The sequence below is a fragment of the Erythranthe guttata genome, chromosome 14 (genome assembly GCF_056151865.1).
Source record: "Erythranthe guttata isolate IM_541 chromosome 14, IM_541, whole genome shotgun sequence".
Classification (NCBI taxonomy): Eukaryota; Viridiplantae; Streptophyta; class Magnoliopsida; order Lamiales; family Phrymaceae; genus Erythranthe; species Erythranthe guttata.
The window spans coordinates 22,473,874-22,500,358 of NC_142546.1; the positions used below are offsets into that span (position 1 = coordinate 22,473,874).

Below are 26,485 nucleotides of genomic sequence, written 5' to 3' on the forward strand. Positions count from 1 at the left end.
TCGTAGATTGATAATTTTCCATTGTTTACAAATTACCCTTTATAGATAATCGCTTTTATTTTTAGGCCCGATTATTGAAATTTGAATGTCAAATTCAAGAATTATTTCGTTATTTTTTTTTTACCTTTGCTAAAATAAGAAAATATATTTCGGTTTTACCTATACTGATACCGAACTGTACCGAGCCAAATCGAACGGAATAATTCGATAAAAAAACCGCACTGAACCGAATAGTTCGGTCGGTAAGCTGTACAAAATTTTGAAGTACCATAATTTTGATTTACCGAAATTCCGGACGGTTCGATACGATTTTACCATATAAACACCCCTATGATCAATCCAAGTTAGCATAATACATGAGCTCAAGTACCATTATCATCGTTATATTTATTCCTAGTTGAAAAATAATTAATCGCATCCATAAATCAACGACACAAATTATTTAATTGCTATTCTTAAAATAAAATAAAGCTTTCACATTATTTTTTATCTATTTCTCATCATCATAATATTACACATTCATGACAGGATCCCATTTATTAGTAACAAGTAGTGATTACCCCAATACAATTAAATAATTTCCCACAACTAATTTAAGAATCCATAATAATTATCCATTTTCCTTTTTCAGCACATTAATAAATATTATTACATATATTTCTTTTTGCACCAAACTATAATTACAAGCCTTTTAATAAATAAATAAAAACACTTTCTCAAACAAAAGATTAATGTCTGCAAGTGCAAGCTACGCTAAAGGATCAAGAAACACTCCTCCCATGGTTAAATTTGAAACCACTCCTTCTCGAAGCTCCGTCTCTTCTTCACCTTCTTCTTGGTCAGAGCATAGTAATTTTCCACCTACATTTATCGGAGCTGATCATTGTATAAACCTCATACCGTTGTCCAATCACGGACTCCATGATTTTCGTAGTCGAAAAGTGTCGTTTTCGGGTTGTTTGAATGTGTCTCCAAAACCATGGGATAGGTTGAAGCTGTGGTGGAATTGTTTTCCTCTCATGGCTTGCCAGGAAACTGATTTTCCAGGTCCTGTTTCATTGGAAGATGTAAGTTTTAATTTATTTTTATTATTTTTTATTATTGTTTTTTGCTAATAATAATTCTTCGGTTTTATTGTTAATGAACCTGGTTACAATTACCTAATAGTCATAGTAGTAAATTAGTAATTAATCTAGTCTAGTACAATATGTCTTGTTCAAATTTATTTAATGTAGTCAACGATTATTTGCCTGAATTTCACATGGGTTTTTCTTTATGTAATTGTTAAAAAAAAGGGAAATATTGACGAATATATATGGTAATTTATATTTTTGCCTACCCCCTTAACAGTTAAAGAATCTGAAAGATATAGCATAAAATTTAGAGCAAATTACGGTTACTCCTGAGGTAAGGTAAAATTACGAAAAAATCCTTTTTGTTTGTATAATTACAACTATCCCTCAACTAATGTATTTTCTTACAAAAAAAACCCTCATTTAGTAGGTAAATTTGACATCGTAAGGGTGAAAGTATAAGACAATACATAGTTGAGGGGCTGGTTGTAATTACTCAAACACGAGGGACTTTTTCGTGATTTGGCCTTACCTCAAGGGGCTGGCCGTAAGTTACCCTAAAATTTAATGTCTTTAATCAAATTTTCATTGTACATTGTTACAGAGAAACAAGAAGTTTCCAGGACAACAAAAGAGTGGGGATAAAAATGAAGCAGAGGTATGGCACTGATTTAATTCACTTTTTTTCATTTAAAAAAAATGTTTATATAATTATATTTAATGCACATTTAATTATGTTTCACTAAATGAAATAGTACAATCATAGGGTGATGGGGGGTGACTGTAACAACTTTCTGTAACTCTTATTTCTTCTCTTTATAGTCAATTTTCCACATACATGATTCCCAGTGATTCTTTTATCTCCATTTTGGTATCTCCTATTATTAGATTCTACATTTAATTAACATTTTTCAATGAAAAAATCATCTTTTATCAATCCAAACAAAAATAATTTAAATAATAAATAATAATAATAATAATTTTATGTATACTAAAATTAAACTTCAACAATGTGAAGATCTCTGTGCTTCACAAAATGCTCGATAAGCTGCAGCGTCGACAGAGCAACGATTTGTCTCTCAGTATGCTTTCGAATTCTTTGCCTCCTAAAGTAAGTATAAATCATTATTTTTTCTTACATACTATACGTATAGTTATATAAATATGTACATTTTGTGTTTATATTTATGGTTTGTTAAGATTCAACAGATGAAAGAGCTGCTGTCTGAATTAGAAATGGTGGAAAACGAGATAACGAGATTGGAGTGCCAGATCAGCCAGCTCAAATACGAAGAGAAACACGAAAAGGAATCCCATGTGGAATATTCCAAGGCGAAACGAACCCTCGATTATAATAATAATGATCTCCATGAATCGAACGAGAAGGTGGCGTTCGATATAAAGGCCCTGCATTTCATCACCAAAGCCATAAAAGGAGAATATAAAGAGAAATGTACAAACAACTCATCAAAAAGATTCTCAACTCGAAATCGAAAAGAAGACGAAAATGCGCCGTTTCAAGAAAAAGTCTTACGAAGAAACGGGACGGTGAAACCTTCCTCCCCGTCGAGAGAGCCAAGGCATCCAACCCCATGGGTAAAATAAAAATTCCCTGTTTTTTAATTTTTTTTGAAAGTAATATTTCGCAATGCCTAATTAATTATTTAACTTGTAGTTAGATATAAAATTCCCCTCGACACCGTTACACACGGAGGAAGAGAACATTCAAAGATGGTCTCCGAATAAGTTGTCTGAGAATATAATGAAGTGTTTGGTATTCATATTCGTGAGGCTGCTTCGGACATCTAGAGCTATAGAGTTGGAGAAATCGGGCCCCATTATCCGGGCCTCGTCTAGCTTTTCTCTCAGCTTCAGGGCTGAAACAAGCTCGAATTCTAAAACGGGCCCCGCGTTTCAAAAGGAATCTCGGCAGCAAGATCCTTATGGAATCTTTGACTGTGAGGAATCTATACCGAGGGATATCGGTCCTTATAAGAACTTGGTTAGATTCACTTCGAGCTCGATGGACGCTAAGTGTATCAAGAATTCGAGCTCTGTTCCATTGTTTCAGAAATTGAAGTGAGTAACAATATTTTTTTTTTAAATGTTTGTTTTTTTTTTTTTTTTTAAATATTTTATGATTTCGTTGTTATATTTTTTCGAAAAATGTAGGGTTCTGATGGACGGTCTTCGGAGAGTTGACTTGAGGTTTTTGAGTCATCGACAGAAGCTAGCCTTTTGGATCAACATGTACAATGCTTGCATCATGCATGTAACACAATTTAATTCCTATATATGATTTTCTTTTTTTTTTTCTCAATATATATATATATATATATATATATATATATATATATATATATATATATATATATATATATATATATATATATATATATATATATATATATATATATATATATATATATATATATATTAGTTTTAAATTAAATTAAATTTAGTGATGAAAAATTAATAGTGCTTTGGAATTCTAATTCAGGGATTCCTCCAATATGGAGTTCCATCTGTTTCTAGCCCTGAGAAGCTGCTAACACTGATCAACAAGGTAAATCAAGAAACTGTTTTTCATTAGCAATTAATCATGGTACTTAATAACTAATTAATCGTATTTTAATGCCGATCGCTCAGGCAACTCTGACTATCGCCGGTAGCTCAATCAACGCTCACGCAATCGAACGCTTTATTTTGCGGAAACCATCCGATTCGCCGGACAAAGAGGTATAGATATATGTGTATATATATCTTATCGGAGCAACGATATATCTTTACTATATATAACTGAAATTCGTGCTCGTAAATTTTGATGGTTTAGATTTTGGGGAGAGGAGGAAAGGACAATAAGCAAATGATAGTTCATCAACTATACGGACTCGAGACACCTGATCCAAATATCGTGTTCGCCTTATGTTGCGGCGCTCGTTCCTCTCCGGCAGTAAGTAATTACTATAGACTAACATTAATACTAATTAGTATATAGTTTTTTTATTTTTTGTTTCGAAGATTGATCATTATTTGAAATTATGAAATGTAGGTGAAGATATACACAGCAGAAGGTGTGACAGGCGAACTCGAAAGATCGAAACTCGAGTACCTACAAGCTGCAATAATGGTGAAAAGCAACAAAAGGATCGGAATTCCCGAGCTTGTGCTGAAGAACAAGCACGATTTTGCAGATCATGACGTGGACTCGTTGATGGAGTGGCTGTGCCGACAGCTGCCTACTTCCGGAACTCTCCGGAAATCGATCATCAATTGTTTTAGGGGGCGGCGTGGTGGTGATGGGGCATATTCCGTTGTTGTTGAGAATATACCTTATGAATTTGAGTTTCAATACTTGTTGGCCATATGATGATCAATCTAATTAATAAGTTTGTATGTTGATGGAGCAAATTTTGCGCTTTCAAGACCTCACGTTGAACTCAACCCACTCGATCGTCGGAAAGTTCACCCGACGTCGGATCTAGGGCCGGCGGTGCTGAATAAGTCACCGAAAAATATTAAAGACAGTGAAAATTCAAGAGAGTATATTATTAAGGGTTAACTGCAAAAAATCCCCTAAACTTTGGACGTTTTTGCGCTTTACCCCTGAACGGAAAAAAGTTGCACGAGCATACCTGAACTTGTTAAATTGTTGCACCGATGATTAAAAAATCCATTTATAGCAAAATTCCTGCCTGAATTGCACACGTGCAACTCACACGTGAAAATGAAGGGGCAATTTCGTCAATTCACAAGACTTTCAGATAAAAGAATTAAAAAAAAAAAAAATCAATTTTGTTTTTTGGGGTAAAGGAAAAAAAATGAAAGCGGGTCAAAATAACCCGGAAAAATTCATCTGGGAGTCGATGAGGAGTACATCGGTGGTGGGGGCAGCTTCTTCACAAGGTAAAGCTCTGCCCAAGCTAATGGTGTGGCTGATTCTGTTCGTTTCCGCCACGTATGTTGTGTACGCATTGAAGCTGGTTTCCACCTCCCACACGGCCGCCGCCGCCTGCGGCGGCGAGGACTTATTCTCCAATCGCCACCCACAAACCGTCCGCCTTGCCGAACCGACGGCCGGAAACGACACAATTGCAACCGCAGCAGCCGTCTCTTCCAAAACCCTAACGACAACACCGCCGCCGCCGCCGCAATTGAACGACAGAACAGGGGTGGAACACATAGTGTTCGGCATCGCCGCGTCGGCGAAGCTGTGGGAGAAGAGAAAAGAGTACATAAAGCTCTGGTGGAAGCCGGAGAACCGAATGCGGGGAATCGTCTGGGGGAAGAATTTCTACACTTGAAAAAGGGGAAGAATTTCTACACTTGAAAGCTGTGACCAAATTATTATGAATTTTCGATATGAATTCATTGGAGATTAGGGATTTTTCATATTGAATTTTTAGTAATTTTATATGATAATTTCAGATGGTGGTGCGGCGGCGGAGATGATGGTGGTGCGGCGGCGGTGGAGAGAGATGGTGGTGCGGCGGCGATGGAGAGAGATGGTGGCGCGGCGGCAGTAGAGAGAGATGGTGCGGCGGCGGTGGAGAGAGATGGTGGTGCGGCGGCGCTGGAGAGAGATGGTGGTGCGGCGGCGGTGAAGAGAGATGGTGGTGGCGGTGGTGTGAAAAATCTTCCCCTGTTTTGCAGCAAGAGGGACACGAAGAAGATGGGTGGGCTTTTTTTCTTTTTCTTTTTTTATTTTTCCTTCTTCTTTTTTTTCTTTTTCTGTTCTCCTTTTTCTTTTTATTCTTTTATCTGAAAGTCTTGTGAATTGACGAAATTGCCCCTTCATTTTCACGTGTGAGTTGCACGTGTGCAATTCAGGCAGGAATTTTGCTATAAATGGATTTTTTAATCATCGGTGCAACAATTTAACAAGTTCAGGTATGCTCGTGCAACTTTTTTCCGTTCAGGGGGTAAAGCGCAAATACGTCCAAAGTTTAGGGGATTTTTTGCAGTTAACCCTATTATTAATGTTAAATTGTAATCCTAATAGGGTTTTCCATTTGGAGAATTATACATAGATATTTCCTAATTTAAGATCTCTCCGTTCGTCCGAGATTTACATTAATTGATCAATTATCGATCGTAATTTACATACTTTTTTCAATCTATTTATGAAAATTATGTTAAGATCTTCGAGCTCGCCACATACCACACCGCGACCACTCGTGTGCTAATGACCTTTATACGCGCGCAATTTTTCGACAAGAGACGTAAATTATACTAGGCTAACTATGTGTGACAAATTGAATCTAGTGACCGATTGTTTGCACCTTGATCTCATGTACACTTGGACTAATTATTAAAAAAAACATAGTTAGGGTTTCGAGATTAGGGCTTGGACGCAATTTTGGATACCCGTGCAGGTTGCAACAACTATAGTTTTAATTTAACTATAATTTGCAAAGATAGTAAAAACAAATGAAAATCAATGTTCAGAATTTACCTATTAATTTTGCTATACTGTAAGCAAAAAAAAAAAAAAAAAAAATGTATATAAAAATTAAGAAAAATAAAAAGCAAAAAGGAAAACCAAAGGGCGTGACAAAGTGCAGGGTAAAATTGGAACAACAACAAAATACACAAACTATAAAAGCGACTTATAATCAGCCCCAGAAAACGCAAATTTGTTCGAGACGTTTTCCATTGTTTAGATTGTAAAACTCTTTCTTCCTACACTAATTACGAACGAGGCCCGTAATTTGCTCACAAGAAACACATTCAGAATAAACAAATTGCTGGGCGTGGGGTTTGAGTTGGCGTATCTAGGGATTCGTCAAGAAATTTGATTTTCTTTAAAAATCCGTAAACAATGTCGGGAATTCTCCCCGTATTCTGATTCCAGAATCTAGGGTTTAATTTCGCACTTGAAGCTGAAGGTAACTTTGTTTCTATTTTTTTTTACAAATTGTCGCTTTCCCAATAATAATCACCGGTGGTTTGAATTTTCATGCATTGCCGTGGTTTGTGTTTGTTCTGTGTTCATCTGTTCATATGTTTTATCGGTTACATAGGTATGGAGTGCTTGTTTGTAGGCTGTTGCATGTGCTTGTATCTCCCCTTATTCTGAAAATAAAATATGAAATCAAGTTTGATTTAGTTTTTTCCCCGTATTATAGTTTCGAACAATCGAATTATATCTAACTAGCGTCGTTGTGTATCAGTCGGATTGTGGATTAGAGTTTTAGTGAGGGTTTAGGAATGATTGCAACTTATCGACTGGCAGTGAAGAGTTTGTAACCCTGAAGTTTCCAACTTTATTCTGTTGTTTTTGTCAGAATTTAGAGTCCACAAAATTGTGGATATTACTGCAGCTTGAGAAGAATGGTGAGTGATACTCGTTCTGCTAGAAGAAGTAAGGAAGAAGCAGATGACAGTAGTACAAAGAAGAAAGTGAACTTTCGAAAAGATCCGTCAACTCGCAGTACTGATGTATCAGATGCAAGATCAGCTAGGGAAGAATCTTCGTCCAGGCCAACAACGCCAAACCCTAAAAGCAGGGCATCGTCCAGACAGACGACGACGAGTCCTCAAATTATGCGCAAGTCCAAGCGTCTCGATAAGGGTTTGCCGGCTTTGACACCTCCCATGAAGAGGAAATCTGAAAGACTAGAAAAACACAATACACCAAGTCCTGTTAGGAGGTCTGACAGGGGAAAGAAAAATTTAGTATCAAATGCTTCTGGTTCAAAGCAGCCTGCGAAGGAGCTTAGTTCGTCAGGGTCGAAGAGAAGGAAGGAGAAGACCTTGATTGAATTGACAACGGAAAGCAGAAAAGCTGAAGTTGACCTGGAAGCTGTTGGCAACAAGAAGAGAAAGATGATGGATGGTCGCTCTTTCAAATCTCTATTTAAAAAACAGCGGAGTAAGGAAACCGTGCTTGGTAAGTTAATTAATCTCTATAATATCACCGTAGTTCAATTCAACTGGAACACTTGCGAGCCTTATCTTCGTTTATAACGCATTATTTAGTCCACATTATCTGTTTGGTCTCCTTCGTTCTCGTTATAACATATCACAGGACATCTCGTGTCAAAGAGGTTGTATTTTGTTTTTTCCATTTTTACTTTTTGGCAAATTGAGTGTGGTTACTAAGTATGGCTTAGAGATTGTATGTGCACGACTGCACGCCCAGTGACACATTTGTAGTTCCTTAATATGCTGACTTATGCGTAAAGTGAAATATTTTTATCGTGTCTTTCATTAGATGGTGATGGAGATCTGGAAGGACGAGATAAATTATCTGATGTTTGCAGTGGTAATAGCAAAGGCGTTGACTCTAAGCCAATAGGAAATGATGAGGATATTAGTGATGAGTGCAATAGAGGGGTGGTGGGGAATTTAAGAGACGAAAGTATTGATAAAACTGACAATGAAGCTACTCAAAAGTCAGTCTGTAGTTCCAAAGGCTGTCACACAGACATCGAGAATGACGTCATTGTGGATTCCGGCCTTGGGAACAATGTTGTTGGCCAGCCTTGTTCAAAAGACTCTCAGACTAGTTTGAGTGTCCGAGAAACGTTCGATAATACTGAAAGATCATCAAAAATTTGTCTTTCCACCGACAATATAGATGCTCAAAAGTCAGTTTGTAGTTCGAAAGGCTGTCACACAGACATCGAAAATGACGTCATTGTGGATTCCGTCCTTGGGGACAATGTTGTGGTTGATCCTTGTTCAAAAGACTCTCAGACTAGTTTGAGTGTCAGAGAAATGTTCGATAATACTGAAAGATCGTCAAAAAATTGTCTTCCCATCGACAACATAGATGCTCATAAATCAGTTTGTAGTTTGAAAGGCTGTCACACAGACATAAAAAACGACGTCATTGTGGATTCCGGCCTTGGGGACAATGTTGTGGTCGATCCTTGTTCAAAAGACTCTCTGACTAGTTTGAGTGTCAGAGAAACGTTCGATAATACTGAAAGATCGTCAAAAAATTGTCTTTCCACTGACAACATAGATGCTCAAAAGTCGATTTGTAGTTTGAAAGGCTGTCACACAGACATCGAACATGACGTTATTGTGGATTCCCGCCTTGGGGACAATGTTGTGGTCAATCCTTGTTCAAAAGACTCACACACTAGTTTGAGTGTCAGAGAAACGTTCAATAATACTGAAAGATCGTCAAAAAACTGTCTTTCCACTGACAATATAGATGCTCCTGAGTCGGAAAGTTCAACTTCCTTGGCAAGATCACAAGATGGTTCTGCAAGTTCAGGTGAGAAATTTATGTGCACAGAAGGTATGTTCTACACTATCGGTAGAAAGTTAGATCTTACAATATTAAGTGTTGGTAAATATTTTTTGCTGGCAGTTGCAGAAACTACTCCATCACCATCACCATCACCATCATTTAAGTGTGAAAGTTGCGATCTTCTGGGGACTTGTGTTCTATGCTCTAAAATCAAAAGGTATGCTTCAACCTCTACACCGCAATTGCATTCTACTTTCTAGGCAATGATTTTTTGTTATTAGTTCTATGATCTTGTATGTGGGGGTCTGACTGACTGGTTTTCTTGCTGCACAACTTATGTGTGATACTTGAAGCTCTTTCCCTTCACTCCCCCCCCCCCCCCCCCCCCCCCCCCCGAACGAAAAAAAAAGAAAAGAAAAGAAACCGAAAAAATGTAAGTTTTCCTGGTTTTGCTGAGATAATTTCTAAATTTTTGTAACATTTTGTTCAGGGTTGGATATGATTCACCAGAACAGGAGCTGTGTTCTTGCAATTCTGCAGTGTGCAAGGAGCTAGGCAGCATCTCTACATGCAAATGCAAGGTTGGTCTTTAATGTGTACAGCATATTGTATCGACTAAAAAATTTGGATATGTATTTTGATGTTTAATTTGGTTTTGGTTGTTAGTGTTGTGGTTCTTGACAAGTCAAAAGTCACTCTCTCTGCCTAAATCTATACATGAGTCTGCATACCTATTAAAGAATGGCCGGACTTTTGTACTTGGAAGGGAAATAGACTGCATTTCTATATGTTTCATTCAACTATCACATTTATGTTCTATATGATTTGTGTAAATCAACTTTCCTTCATTGATCAAAACATAATCCGCGTAACTAGTGGACTAAGCTTGGGTTTTTTCACTAATATTATGTAGTTGAACTGCCCACAACATTTTTCTTTGTGCTCTGACAATACATTTGATCTTCATGTGGCACCGGCTATTATATAATACGATTAGATGTTTCAGCTGAAAAGGTTTTCGTTTCTTTTGCACTCGTGTTTGGTGTTAGTGTTACATACTCTGCCAGTCTACTGTGTTAGGTACTTGTTGTCCTCCTAGTGGGTGATCACTAAGAACTCACTCTGGCTCTTAAGATATTCTGTTATTTTGTGTAACAAGATTTCGGAGTAATCTACTACTACCACATCTGGGTTATGAGTGATGGCTCTTCTGTTCAGAAAAAAAATGTTCCAAGTGTACTATCAAACCTATATTGGGGTTATCTGATTCAGAATGAGTTAGTTATTGGAGAAGGCAGAGCCTGATTGATGACAGAGATTGACTAATTACCCTTGCATATTTGCCATCTTTTAGCCACTTTTGGTAGTTATAGTTAATATAACATAAAAATTAAGGTCTTAATTTCTGATCTTTGTGTTTACTACAAAGACACTTCAAAACTTTTGAGGAGTGAGAACCTCTTTGTTATTTTTTTTGCATTTGCACAAGCATTGGGTCAGCATATAATGTTTATGTGATCCAATTAGATTCCAGCATCTGGGTGTTGGTGGAAGAAGAAAATAAAGAAGGGAGAGCAATAATAGGAGAAAGAATAAGGAGAAAGGAAAGAGTACTGGTATATCTGAACTGAATTTATACAAAGTAGTAAATTGAAGTTTAATCTAGTATCTAGGCAAAATCTAATAGCTTTAAATCTGGTAGGTAAGTAGCCAGTGATTCATTATTGAAATAGTAGCCAGAGTCTAAGCTGACAACTTCTAAAATCATCTTGGACAACATTATATAAAGTTTAGGAAATTTCGTCCGGTCTTAAAACCTATTGACTTTGGAAATTAGAGCATGAATTGACAACTAATACAGATCTAGGAATTTTAAATATTGTTTGAATAGCATATTAAAATAGTTCAACACACATAATTCACCAAATAATAACCTAAAAAATGAAAATATTTATTTAACCACTATAAAATTTCGTTTATCCATTTTTTATATCTTATTTACCCAAATTTAAGTGGGTTTAAGTGAATATCAACATATGGATTTTCCTGAGCTGTGTTGTCTCCGGAAGATGAAGATAGCTAACAAATTGAACAAAATTGCTTCTACATGTTAGCTTATACCTTAGCACCATAAACTACATTGAAAATCTGGATTTACTCTTTGACTTGCTCACTCTTTCTGTCTCATTATGCCTTCCTCTTATTCTCTTTTTTGCTTGAAATAATCTTGCATGCTCTGTTTCTTCGTGGTCCTCTTTGCCACTGAGAGAATTTATAGTATTAAATTGTGGCATAAGATCAATCATTTTGAGCTACCTAACTTTGTATTATTAATTATTGACTGTATTAAAGGGAAGGATGACTATCTTTTGCTTTCTCAAACTTGACCACTCTAGTGAAAACATGTTTTGTGATTCACTTTGTGCCTTCTTTCAGCATCTGCAATCTCATTTTCTATGCCATGGCTAATTATTAATTTTCTATATAATGATTATAATTTTAATTTATGTCATTGACGTAAAAGTTGTCATTTAATAGACAAGCTTATTGATTAATAGAGAGCTGTAATATATGATTGTGATCATGCTGTTTTCTGGCAATGCTTTACGCCTTAGGATAGAAGCGATCAGGGAGCTGCTGTCACCTCAGAATCTGCTGAAAAATGTGACTCCAGACATTTATTGAAGGAGAGGCGTGCAGATTCTCAAATGAATGGTCATGAAAATGTTTGTGCGCTGTGCGACAAAGGTGGCGAACTCCTGTGGGTAAAACCTTTGTTAGGGCTCTTTCTACCAAATTGGTCATTGATTATGAAATATAGATCAGAACATTGTTTTAATTTTTTATCTGTGATTGATGCTCTGGGTTTTCAATAGTTTTATACAAAATGAAAACTTATTGCTTTCTTTATTCTTTTCTTTAACCGTGAGATTTTTAGGGTTTGTCTTTACATGCATTTATAGGTGCTGTGAGGGAAAAGGTTGCATGAGATGCTATCATCTATCTTGCCTAGATCCCCCTCTTAACGATGCTCTGCCAGGTGTTTGGCACTGCTCCCAGTGTGTAAAGAAGAAGATTTTATTTGGTGTTCACTCCGTGTCAGAAGGAGTCGAGTCGATTTGGGATGTTCGAGAAGTGGGGGTTTCAAATGCTGAAGGTCTGACATGTTTATTGAAATACCTACATTCAAGTCAAAACAAATGTAGATCAATCCATCAGATTATTGTGGTTATAGTCAATCAAAATGTTGACAGTCATATATCATTCATATTATTGCTTCTGATTTATCGTTTAATACTGTATTCTGATGGTAGGAGTTCGACAGAGGCAATATCTTGTTAAATACCATGGTCTTGCGCACATTCACAACCATTGGGTGCCAGAAACACAACTGCTGCTTGAATATTCTTCTCTTGTCTCCAACTTTGTCGAGAAGGATCAGGTTAAGTTACTCTCTGCTTAAAAGTCTAGTTAGATTGCCAAAAGTCTAGTTAAATTGTCAGATTAGTTAGTCAATACAAATATGATACGTATACTTGTATTCATGTTTTGTTCTCTTATTCTGCAGGCTGTGAAGTGGAGTCCGGAGTGGATGGTGCCACATCGTTTGTTATTGAAACGATATATTCAGGATAAAATCTATATAGCTTCTTCTGATGTTATTTCAGTATGCAATTACGAATGGCTTGTGAAATGGCGTGGCCTTAGTTATGACCATGCTACATGGGAGTTGGAGGATTCCTATTTCCTTAGCTCACCTCTAGGTCAGAAACTAGTGAAGGACTATGAAATTCGTTGTCAAAAGGCTAAGCAAGAAGTTAATAAGGTGACCCGTCTGTCACATGCAGTTATTTATTTCTTGTTTTTTGTTAGTTATGAAACTGGACGGGTTGGAACTATAGGTAACAGGTATGACTATGTAGAATCCTACATAGACTCCATGGCAGGAATTTTGCTGTTGTATTCTCATTTCTTTTGCTTTCTTCCTCCTAGAGGTTATTCCAGTTTCACTCACCAGAATAGTTGCATATGCGAGAGTACTTGACATGGTTGTCCAGACTGTTTGATTTCTTAATAGGCACCGACAATAGGAATCTAGGTTTGTACTCAAGGGTGTTAGATTTTTTAATTTTTTTTGTGGTAAAAAGTATAGATGACACGTGCTAAAAGGGTGGGTTAACATGCTTATGGGGGTTCAGGGGCAGCGCCCCCTATTTTTTAGGAGTATTTATACGAAGTCATAAAATAGATAAATATTTTGTTGATTTAAATTAAAATAGCATAAATCAATACATAGACAAGAAAGTTATACTACATAAGTTTTTAATAAAACTTTATATTTACCCCCTAAAATTTCAATATTCAAACACGTGTATAAAAAACTTCAAAATTCAAGGGTGTGCAAGGGCACACTTGCACCAAGTTAGACCCGCCATTGGGCACTGATGAAAAAAATATAATCTACTATTACTGTTGCTTCAAGGACAAAGATACCACAGTTAGAGACTAAATCGTTGACATTCTGAGGGTTTAGAGTAAATATATTTTTTTATTAGTTTAAGCCCATGTATGAAACTGTACACCAGCCGTAATGAATGGATATACCGATTTGGGTTTTGGATTTATTGGATCTACTCATAGCTGAAAATAATACGAGAAAACTACTCATTCTTGCTGGAGTGAGTTTGATATTATGCATATGGATATTGCCTGTAACTGATGACCTTATTCAGTGTCATACTGTGATAATATTTTACAGTCTTCTGATCGTATATGCTTCGATAGTCCTTGTTTAATATTTTGGTCTTTGCTGAATTGCCTGTAACTGATCACCTCATTGAATGCCATGCCATGATAATAGTTTACAGTCTTCTAATAGTATATGCCTCTATAGTCCTTGTTTAATCTTTTTCTCTTTTCTGACACTGTAGCATCACAAGGGATCTGTTGTCAAACTGTCAGAGCTTCCAGCCAATCAATCACTTGTCAATGACAATGATGTGTTGAAAAATGTGAATAAGCTACGCGAGTTTTTGCTCAAAGGTCAGAATGCTGTTGCTTTTAATGATCAGGTGAGAGTCGTCTCGTTTGTTGATCGAGTTCATTTAAATAATAGCCTTTCTTATATACTAACTGACTTCCGCATTTTTGCAATCAATTGAAACTCTTCCTCATGTTCATGGTTCTTACGAAAATTCTTGTGCAGTGAAATCAATTTCAGTAAAAAAAATAGGACTCGGACTGTGTAAATGTATTTTGATGCAGATAGTGATTAGTGTATCTTTAAATGTAGAGAATGAAAATCATATTCCTGTTGGTTTTTTTCTGAGAAATATTATCTATAACTGATGGTGCAAGTCCATTTTAGGTAATACTTCAATACAGCAAATTCTTGTAGGTTATTGCCTTAAGCTTTTGAAGCATTCCTTCCTTGATAAAGAGATAAGATCCTTTCTGGTGTTTTTCTAATCATTTAGATGTAGAAGTTACACATTTCTTCTTGGTTGCGATCTTATCAGGCTTATACTTTTTCTTTAGCAAAATATTGGAAACTCGTCTTCAGTTATTCTCTTCCCTTCACAGGCATCTCTCTCTCTCCTCCCCTCCCTCCCTCCCTCCCTCCCATATGTTATATACAACACATGTCAAGTATGCTTTCACTCTACAGGCACATCTATACTGGAGTGCATCGCACATGCCTCAAATTTTGCTTATATTTTTTGTTTCTCTTTGCTGCTTGTTGTCTAGCAGATGTTCAATAATCCTACTTCTAGATAGCCGAGTTGAGGGTAACTGATACTCTGACTGTAGATTTAAGTCTTTGTAATAGATCTTATCAATTGTGCAGGAGCAAGCAGTGGCTATTATTCTTTTTATTCGATCTATCAGTGAGATTGGTTGGCCTTTCCTAGTTGTTACCGCCTCTAGCTCAGTGTCTCATTGGGAAGCTGAGTTCGCAAGACTGGTGCCATCAGTTGATGTTGTTGTATATAGTGGAAACAGAAACACCAGGAAGGGGATCAGAGCATCAGAATTTAATGAAGGAGGTAGCCGTGTGATGTTCCAAGTGCTACTGTCTTCTGCAGAAGTTGTTTTGGAGGTACAGTTGCCACGGCATCTTTATTGTTTATATTTAGAAGCGTTTACCACCTGGTTGGTTGTAATATATTCTCTAGTTTGATAAATTTTCCTACTTTATTTATGTCCTCTCTCCTTAAATGTTGCCCATAACCACTAGAAGTTTAATGTTTCTGTTTGGTGTCAACAAAATTATAATCTGGGAGTAAGATATGTTGTCCTTTCCAGGCGGGGCTGGGACAAGTTATAGTCAATCACTTTATGGTTCAGTTCCCATTTATTGTAATATTCTGTTTTGTAATATAAATCAATCATGCAGGATCTAGACAGACTGAGAAGCATAAAATGGGAAGCAATTGTAATTGATGGTTACAAACAGTCCGAGTTATCAATTGATCTCGAACAAATTAGGATACTCTCTACAGAGTTGAGGATACTTATCCTTAGTGGTCAAATAAAGGTGCGATACACATCTGGATCTTTGATCTTTTTCTTTATTATACTTACTTCTGTTAATATCCCATTTCAAACTTCTCAGGAGTCAACATCTGAGTACCTTAAAATACTATCATTGCTTGAAAGTGATGGTGATTTTGACAAACTGGCGGGCTTGAAGTCTGATACAAATGAGAATATTTGCAAATTGAAAGATAGATTGTCACGTTTTATTGCAAATGGAAGCACTTCTCAAGTGTCCAGGCTCATTGAGTATTGGCTTCCGGTTCAGATGTCAAATTTTCAGCTTGAGGAGTATTGTGATACGCTTCTTTCAAACTCTATTTATCTTCGCTCTTGTTCGAAAAATGATCATGTTGGTGCCCTCCAAGATATTCTTCTTACTGTTCGAAAGGTTTGCTCGGTCATTTCTCACCAATTATATGACGATATGCACACATTTCATTATTTGAGAAAATAGTCTTGACCCATAATTCTGTCAAGGACGAAGAGTAACTGTTTATGTTACTTAGAAACTGTTTGACTTAACTCTTGTTACTGTCTGATATTGGATTGCTGATGTTTACGGCTGCAGTTTTGTGATTAAATAAATCACAGCCAATCATCTACGTCTCATCTTTTATGTTGGGAAGATTGCATTTTTAATGTTTTGGTGATTTGTGCTGTTAATCAGGTTAGCATTCTGATGACATGTTATTTATTTTCAGTGCTGCGATCACCCTTATCTTCTGGATTCCTCTGTACAAGGATCCTTGATTGCCGAGCAGCGTCCTGCAGCCGAGATTTTGGACTATGGGGTAAAAGCAAGTGGCAAATTAGAACTTCTTGACTCAATTCTGACTGAGATTAAGATGCGAGGGCTACGAGTACTTGTACTTTATCAGGTATATCGAACTAGAGAATCTTTTTTGAAAACATGCATGAGCTGCTTGTTTAAGCATCTCGTTCAGTTATTTATACATGTGGGCCTGCCTATTATTTTGCTTTATAGGTTTATGAAATGTACTTCTATCGTTTTATCAATTCACTGTTTTTTAACTACTTTATTATAGTTGATCATTGGCTCAGGAGGGGCATCAACTGGAGATATATTAGATGATTTTTTGCGTCAAAGATTTGGTCAACATACTTATGAACGTATTGATGCTGGGGTTCTCCGTTCCAAGAAACAAGCTGCTCTGAATCGTTTTAACAAGAAGGAAACTGAACAGTTTGTTTTTCTATTAGAAACTCGTGCTTGTGCTTCAATAATTAAACTTTCATCAGTGGATGTTATTATCATATTTGATAGCGACTGGAATCCAGCAAACGATTTGAGAGCACTGCAAAAGATATCAATTGATTCAAAAGTTGAGCATATCAAAGTTTTCAGGTTATATTCATCATTTACTGTTGAAGAAAGAGCCCTGATTCTTGCAAAGCAAAACTTAAATCTTGATAATAATTTGCAAAATTTTAACCGGACCACGAGTAATACTCTCCTCCGATGGGGTGCCATGTATCTATTCAGCAAATTAGACGAGTATCATGCTGATAACAAGTCTAACTTGGCTTTGAACGTTTCATCTGAACAATTGCTTTTGAATGAAGTTGTCAAGGAGTTTAAGGCCATACTTTCAGGAAGTGAGAATACCGACTCAAATTCTATCATTTCGAAAGTTAAGTTGGGTGTTGGAAGCTACAATAATAATGTTTCAACGCTTGGTGAGACAAAACTTGAGTTGAAAGATGAAGAAGAGCCTCATATTTTTTGGAGGAACTTATTGGATGGGAAAAATCCGCAGTGGAAACATTTGAAGGGGCCATGTCGGCGGAATCGAAAGAGAGTTAATTACTTGGATGGATCTCCAAGTAAATTAGAAGCAGAGAAACATGACGTGTCAAAGAAACGTAAAAAGATGTTGAATAAGAATCCGGATCCTGCCATAGTTGAAGTAGAATTAGGAGTGCACCAAGTGGCTCAAGTTGCTGTTCCTGAGGGAGGTAATAGATATCCTGAAAATCAAACCCTGTAGTCAATCTTATGTTTACTAATTACTAAAAATGTTAGGAGAATTAGGAGAAGCATATTGTAATTCAGACCTCTACAAAATGTTACTAAAAATGTCTTATGGTTATGCAGGGCATTCTACGACAATCAAACCCTGTAATCAATCTCAAGATTTGCGGAGTGACAGCACCCCCAACAATAAACCAAATAGCATCTCTGTCCAGAGCTCTTTTGGTGATGAGGCTTCTGTGGCTGTGTCAGAGGAAAAAAATGTATCATCTGATGAGAAGAAAAGCCTCCACAGTTTTCTGCAAGGGGAGATGACGAGACTATGCCAAATTCTGAAAGTTTCGGTAAAAAGCTACCGTTAGCCTTCTTTATACTTCATTGGCCGGTTCTTTATACTTCATTCTAAAAGTTTCGGTAAAAATCGTCTTCATTGTGAATAGAGACGCAAACAGCTATATACCCATGCATCTTTCTCTCTAGTACATCCATACCTTCATATCACCCACATCCCAGGCTATCAAAAATGCAACCATACATCTAGTTCAGATTTTGTCTGCTCTGAATTTGGTGGCAAAGGTTTAGCTTCCCCAAAACAGATATGTTTCTGTGTTTTTTTAGGGTGTGGGTGTCGGGGCAATTCTGTTGTGTGTGCAAGAAGAGTAATTAATGAAACACATGGTAGATTGACATCTATATAATTTCTTGGTCAATTCTATAGAATTAAGTGGTTGAATTGCACCCCAAATAAGTGTTAGACTGGCATAAATATGACTATACGGATGAGTGGATGACTAATCTTGAAGAGGATAACATCCTTCTAAAAATTAATTTAAAGCTTGAGAATAGTTATGGAATAAAAGTAACATTTATTGGATATGATTAGAAGTGAGAAAATGTTAGAAGAGTCTTCTGAGTAAGTCTCCTCTTTGATAGAGTTTCTGCATGACGCTGCTTCCTTTCTTCAGAGAAAGTAGCATATAGTGGGCTAATTACTTCTTAATCAGCCATGATTAACTTTCTCTGGTGTCAGTCAAGTTTAAGTATATCCTTTTAATTCTTTTACTGAAGTTGTATGGAAAAAAGGCTGCTGCATCTGAGTTCTTTTTTATATTACTCAAGCGAAGGAATAATTTATTTTGTTCCCTCTTTGAATTTGTTTTAATAGTTATTGTCTAGATGAACCTTGAACCTCATGATGACATATTTGTTGTACTTCAGTTAGATCACCCCATTTATTAATTACTGTCTGATCTGTCCACACGGCCTCAAAATGCAGGAAGAAGTTACTAATGTTGCGAGAAGATTTTTGGATTATGTTATGAAGAATCACCACTTTAACAGTGACTCACCATCAATTGTGCAGGCGTTCCAGATATCTCTGGTCAGTTTCTTTTCAGAGTAGACTATTAGAAGATATGTAGAATTAGAAAAAAAAACTGAGTTTGGTAATGTAGCTCTAGCTTGCATGTAGTGCTTTACTTTTTTCTTCCCAAATCCCTTCCTATTGAATATATGATAAAAAAATTGTTTTTGCTAGTGACAAGTTCTTAAGGCTTCATGTGTCAAGTATGGTGTTCACGCCACATGTTTTGTGGAGGAGATCTGTATGTCGCATGAAATTGCTTATTTTATTTAAAAAAAAAATATTAACATTTATATGAAAAGTTCTCGGGGATAAACAAATATTGTTAATTCCATACTTAACTCCCAATCTACCAAAACTCCAAAACAAATATTGTACCAGTATCCACAATTTATCGAAGAAAACCAATAGAAACATGGAACAAAGTCATTAAAAGTAAATTGATGGGGTTACTCATTTAAGACCTATATGAATCTTGCTCCTCTTGGATTGGAATGCTAGGCTAACTTTGGCGTGGTGTATATTTCTAGTGGGTTGAGGGTAGACCATTAATGTGCAGCAACATTTTACTCTTTTTTCCTTATCATCTGTTGATTCACATAGTCAATGGGGTTTTCAAGTATTAGCCAGTGTATTTAATCTATGTGCTTAGCGTCTATCCATTTTTTTATAACGACATAGTATTCCTCTTCATATGCTTTTCCTTTCTAAATTAAAGGAATACTTCTCTGCTGACTCATGCACGCTCTAATAGATTTGATTGTACTTCTACTCTATCAGTATTGGAATGCAGCGTCAATCACAAAACAAAAAGTTGATAAGAAGAATTCACTCATGTTAGCGGAACAGCTTCTGAACTATCAATGCACTGAAGAACAAGCGAGCACGGTTTATTTAAAGATGCGATCTCTCAAAAGAAATTATTTGCAATGTTCAGAGAATAATATTAACTCAGGCAGTGATTGCTTGATAGCTGAAGAAGATATCAGCAAAGAACCAAACGTTAATGAATGGAGCTCACAGTCGTCGTCACATAATGCGAGAAATTTGAAAAATGAGATTACAGAAAAATCTGCTAATGAAGAGCATTCTGAAGGGCAAGTCCTTTTACAGCAGAAAGTGACACCCAATGATAATAAAACTGCTTCATGCGAACTAATTAATAAGTTAAAGAAAATACAGAAAAAATGTGACAAGAGGACGAAGAAACTTGAAAGGAAACATCAACAGGAAATTCAGGAGTTCCACCGAGTCTGGGAGGAGAAAAGGGTCAAATTGGAGACAGATCACAAACTGGAGTCGGCCTTTATTCGGTCTATACATGGTCAAGGCTCAGTGAGAGTGGACAAACTCAAGCTTTTGGATTCTAATTTTGCTAAGAAGATGGAAGAGCACAATCTCTTAAAGGATGTGCAGTTTAGAGATCTTGAGGCAGAGCAATTAGCTGCCATAAATGAGGAGAGACAAAAGGCAGCTCTGTGGCTGGATAAAGCAAAAGTCTGCTCTAGTGAAGTAGGGACCGTCAATAGGCCCCAGTCACTTGGTTCTCAATCTGGGGATGACGCCGCACCTTCCATAACATCCAGTAGTCCACCAGCTGAGGCAATAGACCCCGAAACTCCTGTTGAAAACTCGGGAACTGCTTGTGCACAAAATGGAGGAAAAGTTGTGTCCTTGGAAAATTCATCGTCGCGTATGGTTGAACATCTTAATTTATCAAATAATTCCACTGATAAAGGGGAAACTGTTTCTGCAGACTTACCTGCCCCTGTGGAAAAGGTTTCTGATATAATTCAACCAGTTGAGCTGAGTGAAGAGTGTCCAATAGAAGTGTCCAAAACTGTTCCTAATAAATTTGTGGGGCGTGTCCACCCTGTTGAATTAAGTGGTGCATCTAAGGAGTCGTCAGACCAAGGAAGTGGAAATGCTTTGCCTAATGCTTTGGTGAGCCAGAAAGATGGAACTGATGAAACAGCCAGTGGAGAATTATTACAAAGCCCAGGACAAACACTGGTGCATTCAGAGCAAACTGTAGCCATGCCCGATTGTTCTGACTTGTTTGCAGGGCAAGTATGTACTCTTTTCCTTTCCTAAGTTATATACTTTTGCTCTCTTTCCTTCTAGTACATTATCTTTAACTGCGAAGCTCATCTGGAAATGATTGACCATCCTCCAGTTCTCACTTATGATTTCTCCATACAATATTTCGTTTTGAGAATATGTCAACAAAACTGCAGCAAGAAGTTAAACTTCCTCGAGTTGACAAATTTACTTAAAATTCTCGATATAATATTTGCATTTAAATATTCTTGAGATTGTGTTAATGAAACTGCTATTTTCTGATAGGTACAACAAGATAAGCTTGACCAAAGTTTTGCTGCTGCTGAAATACGAGACCTAGATGCACCAGCTGTGGAAAATCAGAGTACTTCTGAGGTAGCAAGATCAGCACTTGTTGATACTGTTGCTCCCAGTCCCTCCATTCCTGAAGCAACAGTAATAGATGAAGTTGTGACTCCTATACCGACCAATCTTGAAGCACCAGTAACTGATGAAGTCGTAAACCCTGTAGCATCCAATGTGGAGTCCCCAGTTGATATATCTCTTAGCCGCAATCAGTCTCCAACCATTGAAGACCATGATCAAGGAAGAAGCTCCTCTCAAACTGTGGAGCCTAGGGTGACAGGAGTGGCTCAAGAATCTATTTCTCGAAGTGCGGAAAATGTGGAAATATGTAGCAGCGGTCGCCTTGATATAATAGTACCTATGACAGGTGTTGCTCATACACAGAGTGTAGAATTATCTGATGTTTGCCAGAATGATATTGCTATACCCCAAGTAAGGATGGGCACAGCTGGGCAGCCAAATCAAGCTGGTCTGCAACTCGAAACAGGTGCAGGCCATGGTCCTAATTACTTTCTTGCCCCTCCTGCTCATCGACACATTTTTCGGACTTCAGCTCCATCGTTTGTAGCCGACCCACTACAACATGAATTAGAGAGGATACGTAAAGAAACTGAGCAATTGGAAAAAAACCACGAAAATATGGTCATTGCCGAATTTCTTCTTGATCGTATTCTTTCTCATTTTCGTGTCAACTTGTAATAATCTCTCTTTCTCTCTCTCTTGACAGATGTCACAAATAAATTCAGATTGTGAGAAGGAGATAGAAGAAATTATTACTCAAATACGTAAGAAATATGACGTGAAACTTCAGGAGACTAAGGCCGAATTCAGATTGAAAAGAAATGAACTTGAAACGAATCAGAACATAGTTCATATGAACAAAGTATTGGCCGAGGCTTTCAGATTGAAGTGCAGATCTAAGGGTGGGGATCCCAGGGCTTCTGGGCTCCCAGTCATGGAACAAGGTACGGAAATGATTTTTTTTGGTTTCTGAATTCGATTTTTTCTCCGTCCAGAATCTCTACATCCACATTAGTCTTTCAATATGATTATCGCGAATTTCCTTGGCAGGTCTCAATTTACTGTTTCTCTCCCTCCTTAATATCATTGTCGATGAAGTGTTCACTGTTGTACCTCATAGATAACTTCTGGTTTCGTTGGTTTTCATGCATAATCCATTGTGAGTTGATTTTAAAAACAAAGAAAATCACTGCAGACTTATTTGTTTAGTAATTTGATCGGCATTTGATTGATGTATTTTCTATGCTAGCTATGCTTCTAGTTCTTGACCAATTCTGAGTGTGGTTATGAATGTGGACTTATTAAGCAGTTCAGACATTTTGTGGGTGTATGCTTTTTGTTTGTCCATTTCTGCTTTACATTTGACGACGTGTTCATGGTCCAGTGACCATCGACCATTGTTTAACGTGAGGTGACTTCCACTGTTAGAGTATCAGCTGTGGTCTGACATTCTGCGGTTATTTGTTTTACTGCTTGCATTTATCCATCTTCTGTTATTTTCTTCTACACGTCTTGGGAATGTTCTAGAAACTCAACCCGTAACATGATTTAGTCTTGCATCAATTTTTTGGGTTCTGCCGTTTTATTTTACTAGTAATGTGCGCTTCTCAATTGTTAATAATTTGCCTGAGATTTTTTTTGGGGCTCTGTTGCAGGTATTTCATCCTTGTTCATGCCACGGTTACCTCATTTATCGATGGCACCACCAGCGAGACCTTCCCCCGGTCCAGCTCCAGCTGGACAAACCCTGCAGCAGCAGGTATCACGGCCACCTTCTGTGAGACCACCTTCCCCCGGTTCTAACCAGCAGCAGATCACAGCTCCAGCTGTACAAACCGTGCAGCAGCAGGTATCACGGCCACCTTCTGTGAGACCTTTCGCCGGTCCTAGTCAGCAGCAGATTGCAGCTCCAGCTGTACAAACAGTGCAGCAGCAGGTACTACGGCAACCTTCTATGCGACCTTCCATTGCCCCAGGTCAAAGTGTTGCAGCAGCAGCAACTCCTCCACTTGTACAAGCCATACAAGACCTTCTCTCAAGTTCGTCGTCTTCTTCCAGACCACCCCTACTCATTAGTTCCATCACTCCTACACGTAATCCCCCACGTCTTGGTTGTGAAATTCGTTCGCGGGCCCCACACCTTCAACCCTTCAGACCAGCTGCTTCCATACCCCATTCATCTTCACTACTACAACAAATGCAACCTTCTCAGCCTGGTTTACAGACCACTCCTTGGCCACCTGGCCCACAAACACAAGCACCGCCACCAAGGCCACCCTTAGCTAATCTGCCAGTGCCTACAGTGGCGGCGGCGGCGGCGGCGACTGACAGGTGTCATAATAATGGCGGTTCGAATTTGCCTGAGATTTGTTCTACTTTTGGTACGTTGGAACTGTCTGACTTGGAAATTATCAGTAATGTACAGGATAACCAGACATCTCGTGTTGTTTGCTTATCGGACGACGAATAATATTTGTTCAGATGCAATTTTGAAAAGTACCCACAGGTGGGGTACTTATCTGGTACTTTGTTAACGACTTGATGTTGTAACTACTAATGATGGTGAAACTGACATGATTATTAACCTTTTGTCTTTAGCTTAACTTGATATCTTTGTTTTTTAATTGCTAAGTTGTTTCAGTTTGGGGTGGTGTGATTAATTAGAGTGAAGTTTAAAGAATTTATTGGGAATTACTTGTCACCAAAATTCGATTTCAAGTTAAATGTTCGTTGTAAATCAACTTACAAACCGCTCGGCATCTTCAGAAATCATGTATGTTTTCGTTCCTACAAAAATCGAAGATGAAAATGTAACATTTAAATTAGGGTTAACTGCAAAAAATCCCCTAAACTTTGGACGTTTTTGCGCTTTACCCCCTGAACGGAAAAAAGTTGCACGAGCATACCTAAACTTGCCAAATTGTTGCACCGATGAATAAAAAGTCCATTTATAGCAAAATTTATGCCTGAATTGCACACGTGCAACTCACACGTGAAAACACAGGGCAATTTTGTCAATTCACAATATTTTTAGAAAAACAAAAAAAGAAAAAAAAAAAAAAAAACAAAAAACAAAAAAGTAACCACAACCGGTCTTTTATTCCTCTCTTCCTCTTTTGCCGACGAACAGTGGAAATTTCAAAATTTCATTCACTCGCCTGAAAAACATGTTCTGAGAAGAATTGATGAAGTAATTATAACAAATATTAGCTATTTTTTATCCTCTTCTCCGTCGCCCATCTGTATGGGCTCGCCCTCACTGTTCTCACCAAACTCGCCGCTGCCGCCCACGGCTGACAAAACCGAGTTTTCAGGCCGTGCGATTGGGAAGGCGGCGGCAGCGGAGGTTGTCCACCGGTGAGGAATAGAGAGAGACGGTGTTCGTCGGAACGGAGGGCGGTGTGAATTTGGTGGCGCTGGATGGGTCCGCGGTGGTCGGGATTTGCTTCGCCACTAAGGTTGCTTGCTCCAAATCTGCAATTGACTGTAAATCCACTTCGTTTTCGTCTTTGAGACCACAAATATCAAAATCCGTCAGATATTGCAGAAAATTATACAGATTTGCTTGTGCCCAGAAGGAAAAAAAAAAAAAAAAAAAGAAGAAAACTGAACTGTTATTGAGTGGGATTTGAAGGGCTTGATAAGATTTTGGAGTGGGATTTGAAGGGCTTGATAAGATTTTGGAGGAAGCTTTTGATTTAATCATCTACAGTTGTTACCATTTATGTGGAGAATTTTTTTGTAGGATTAATTAGTAATATGAATGAATGTATTTTCCATTGTAATCTGAAGAAATTCATGAAATTGCGTGTGAAATTTAATTTACGAAGCAGGTCAGAGTTGTTTATGTCTTGGGTAGGTTTTTTTTTTTCAAGGTGGTGGTGCGGTGGCGGAGCAGATGTGGTGGTGGTGTAAAAATCTCCCGTCCCCTGTTTGGCAGCAAGAGGAGAGAGGAAGAAGATGATGGGGGTGGCCACTTTTTTTCTTTTTCTTTTTTCTAGAATAAACGGGAGATAGAAAAGGGGGTGAGGGAAAATACTAATTTACCCCATCTATATTCACGTGCAACGCACGTGATTTTGATTCCGGTCAAAATTGGCCAAAAATGGACTATTTCTTAATCGGTGCTAAAAATAAGTAAGTTCAGGTATGCCCGTGCAACTTTTTTCCGTTCAGGGGGTAAAGCGCAAAAACGTCCAAAGTTTAGGGGATTTTTTGCAGTTAACTCTTTAAATTAATAGAAAATATAATTTAGTTTAATGAGGCTAATTTAAGTTTATAAATCATAATTGAACAATTAAATTCATTTGCCTAATTTCAGGTCAGTTGTACGAACAATCTACTTAAAAAGAAGAGGTCGATAAAAGTTCTAACTGCTGGAAATATATGAATCTTAATTTTGAATACTAATGAGTATGATTTGTGTATGGTACACGCATTTGTCTTCCTTAATAGCTAATACGTTTATGTCTCGTTTAGTTTACAAAATAAGATTAGTCAATATAATATTAAATATTCTAATGAAATCTAACTATATTACCGATGATCCAATAAAAACATGCCTACAAAACAAGATAAGTTATGATAACATAAAATTTGCGGGTCGACCCGACAAGTTATTAGGAATATTGTACATCAAATAAAGTCAAATAAATTTTCAAAGAAATACTCTATTTTCTCCCTTTTACAAGTCAAGTTTGATGCATGATATTAATAAAACAATAAATAATAGTACTAATACTACAATTGGATCAAACAAATCTAAGAGAAAACTCTTTCCCACGACCTAATACAATTAATTAGATAGGACAAAACAAGACTATATATTTTAGAATCACAACTTGCATTGTTAGACTTTTTAATATTTATTACATGATTAATTA

At 37.3% G+C, this 26,485-nt stretch overlaps 2 protein-coding genes across 8 annotated transcripts; both read left to right on the forward strand.

Moving 5' to 3' along the window:
• The first annotated feature begins 771 nt into the window (after nt 1-771).
• LOC105958721 (uncharacterized) lies at nt 772-6,218 on the forward strand. Of its 2 annotated transcripts, none has more exons than XM_088813944.1 (11): nt 772-1,067; nt 1,678-1,731; nt 2,092-2,184; nt 2,274-2,669; nt 2,749-3,152; nt 3,246-3,345; nt 3,574-3,639; nt 3,723-3,812; nt 3,907-4,026; nt 4,126-4,616; nt 6,038-6,218. In XM_088813944.1, the coding sequence occupies exons 1-10, from the start codon at nt 780-782 to the stop codon at nt 4,441-4,443; spliced, it is 1,929 nt and encodes a 642-aa protein (XP_088670070.1). In that variant the 5' UTR covers nt 772-779; the 3' UTR covers nt 4,444-4,616; nt 6,038-6,218. The 2 variants fall into 2 exon arrangements, with proteins under 2 accessions (XP_088670070.1, XP_088670069.1); XM_088813943.1 differs by having other exon boundaries at nt 4,126-4,600.
• Nucleotides 6,219-6,697: 479 nt separating this feature from the next.
• Nucleotides 6,698-24,205, forward strand: LOC105959122 (uncharacterized). 6 transcript variants are annotated; one of them, XM_088814628.1, is made up of 21 exons: nt 6,698-6,961; nt 7,361-7,965; nt 8,290-9,327; nt 9,400-9,496; nt 9,770-9,860; nt 11,895-12,040; nt 12,243-12,436; nt 12,594-12,721; nt 12,848-13,105; nt 14,211-14,351; nt 15,128-15,379; nt 15,677-15,817; nt 15,896-16,207; nt 16,521-16,697; nt 16,866-17,796; nt 17,936-18,156; nt 19,089-19,193; nt 19,956-21,245; nt 21,522-22,223; nt 22,309-22,546; nt 23,258-24,205. In XM_088814628.1, the coding sequence occupies exons 2-21, from the start codon at nt 7,407-7,409 to the stop codon at nt 24,070-24,072; spliced, it is 7,836 nt and encodes a 2,611-aa protein (XP_088670754.1). In that variant the 5' UTR covers nt 6,698-6,961; nt 7,361-7,406; the 3' UTR covers nt 24,073-24,205. The 6 variants fall into 6 exon arrangements, with proteins under 6 accessions (XP_088670754.1, XP_088670756.1, XP_088670753.1 ...); XM_088814630.1 differs by having other exon boundaries at nt 6,704-6,961; nt 8,290-9,303; XM_088814627.1 differs by having other exon boundaries at nt 6,706-6,961; nt 12,243-12,435; nt 12,590-12,721.
• Nucleotides 24,206-26,485: the final 2,280 nt, after the last annotated feature.

Coding starts and splice junctions, on each gene's coding strand:
- LOC105958721 (XM_088813944.1), top strand. CDS start 780: ATGGTTAAATTTGAAACCACTCCTTCTCGAAGCTCCGTCTCTTCTTCA. Junction 2,185..2,273: donor CGAATTCTTTGCCTCCTAAA/GTAAGTATAAAT, acceptor TGGTTTGTTAAG/ATTCAACAGATGAAAGAGCT. Junction 3,640..3,722: donor TGCTAACACTGATCAACAAG/GTAAATCAAGAA, acceptor CCGATCGCTCAG/GCAACTCTGACTATCGCCGG.
- LOC105959122 (XM_088814627.1), top strand. CDS start 7,407: ATGGTGAGTGATACTCGTTCTGCTAGAAGAAGTAAGGAAGAAGCAGAT. Junction 12,436..12,589: donor TGGGGGTTTCAAATGCTGAA/GGTCTGACATGT, acceptor TGTATTCTGATG/GTAGGAGTTCGACAGAGGCA. Junction 13,106..14,210: donor CTAAGCAAGAAGTTAATAAG/GTGACCCGTCTG, acceptor CTGACACTGTAG/CATCACAAGGGATCTGTTGT.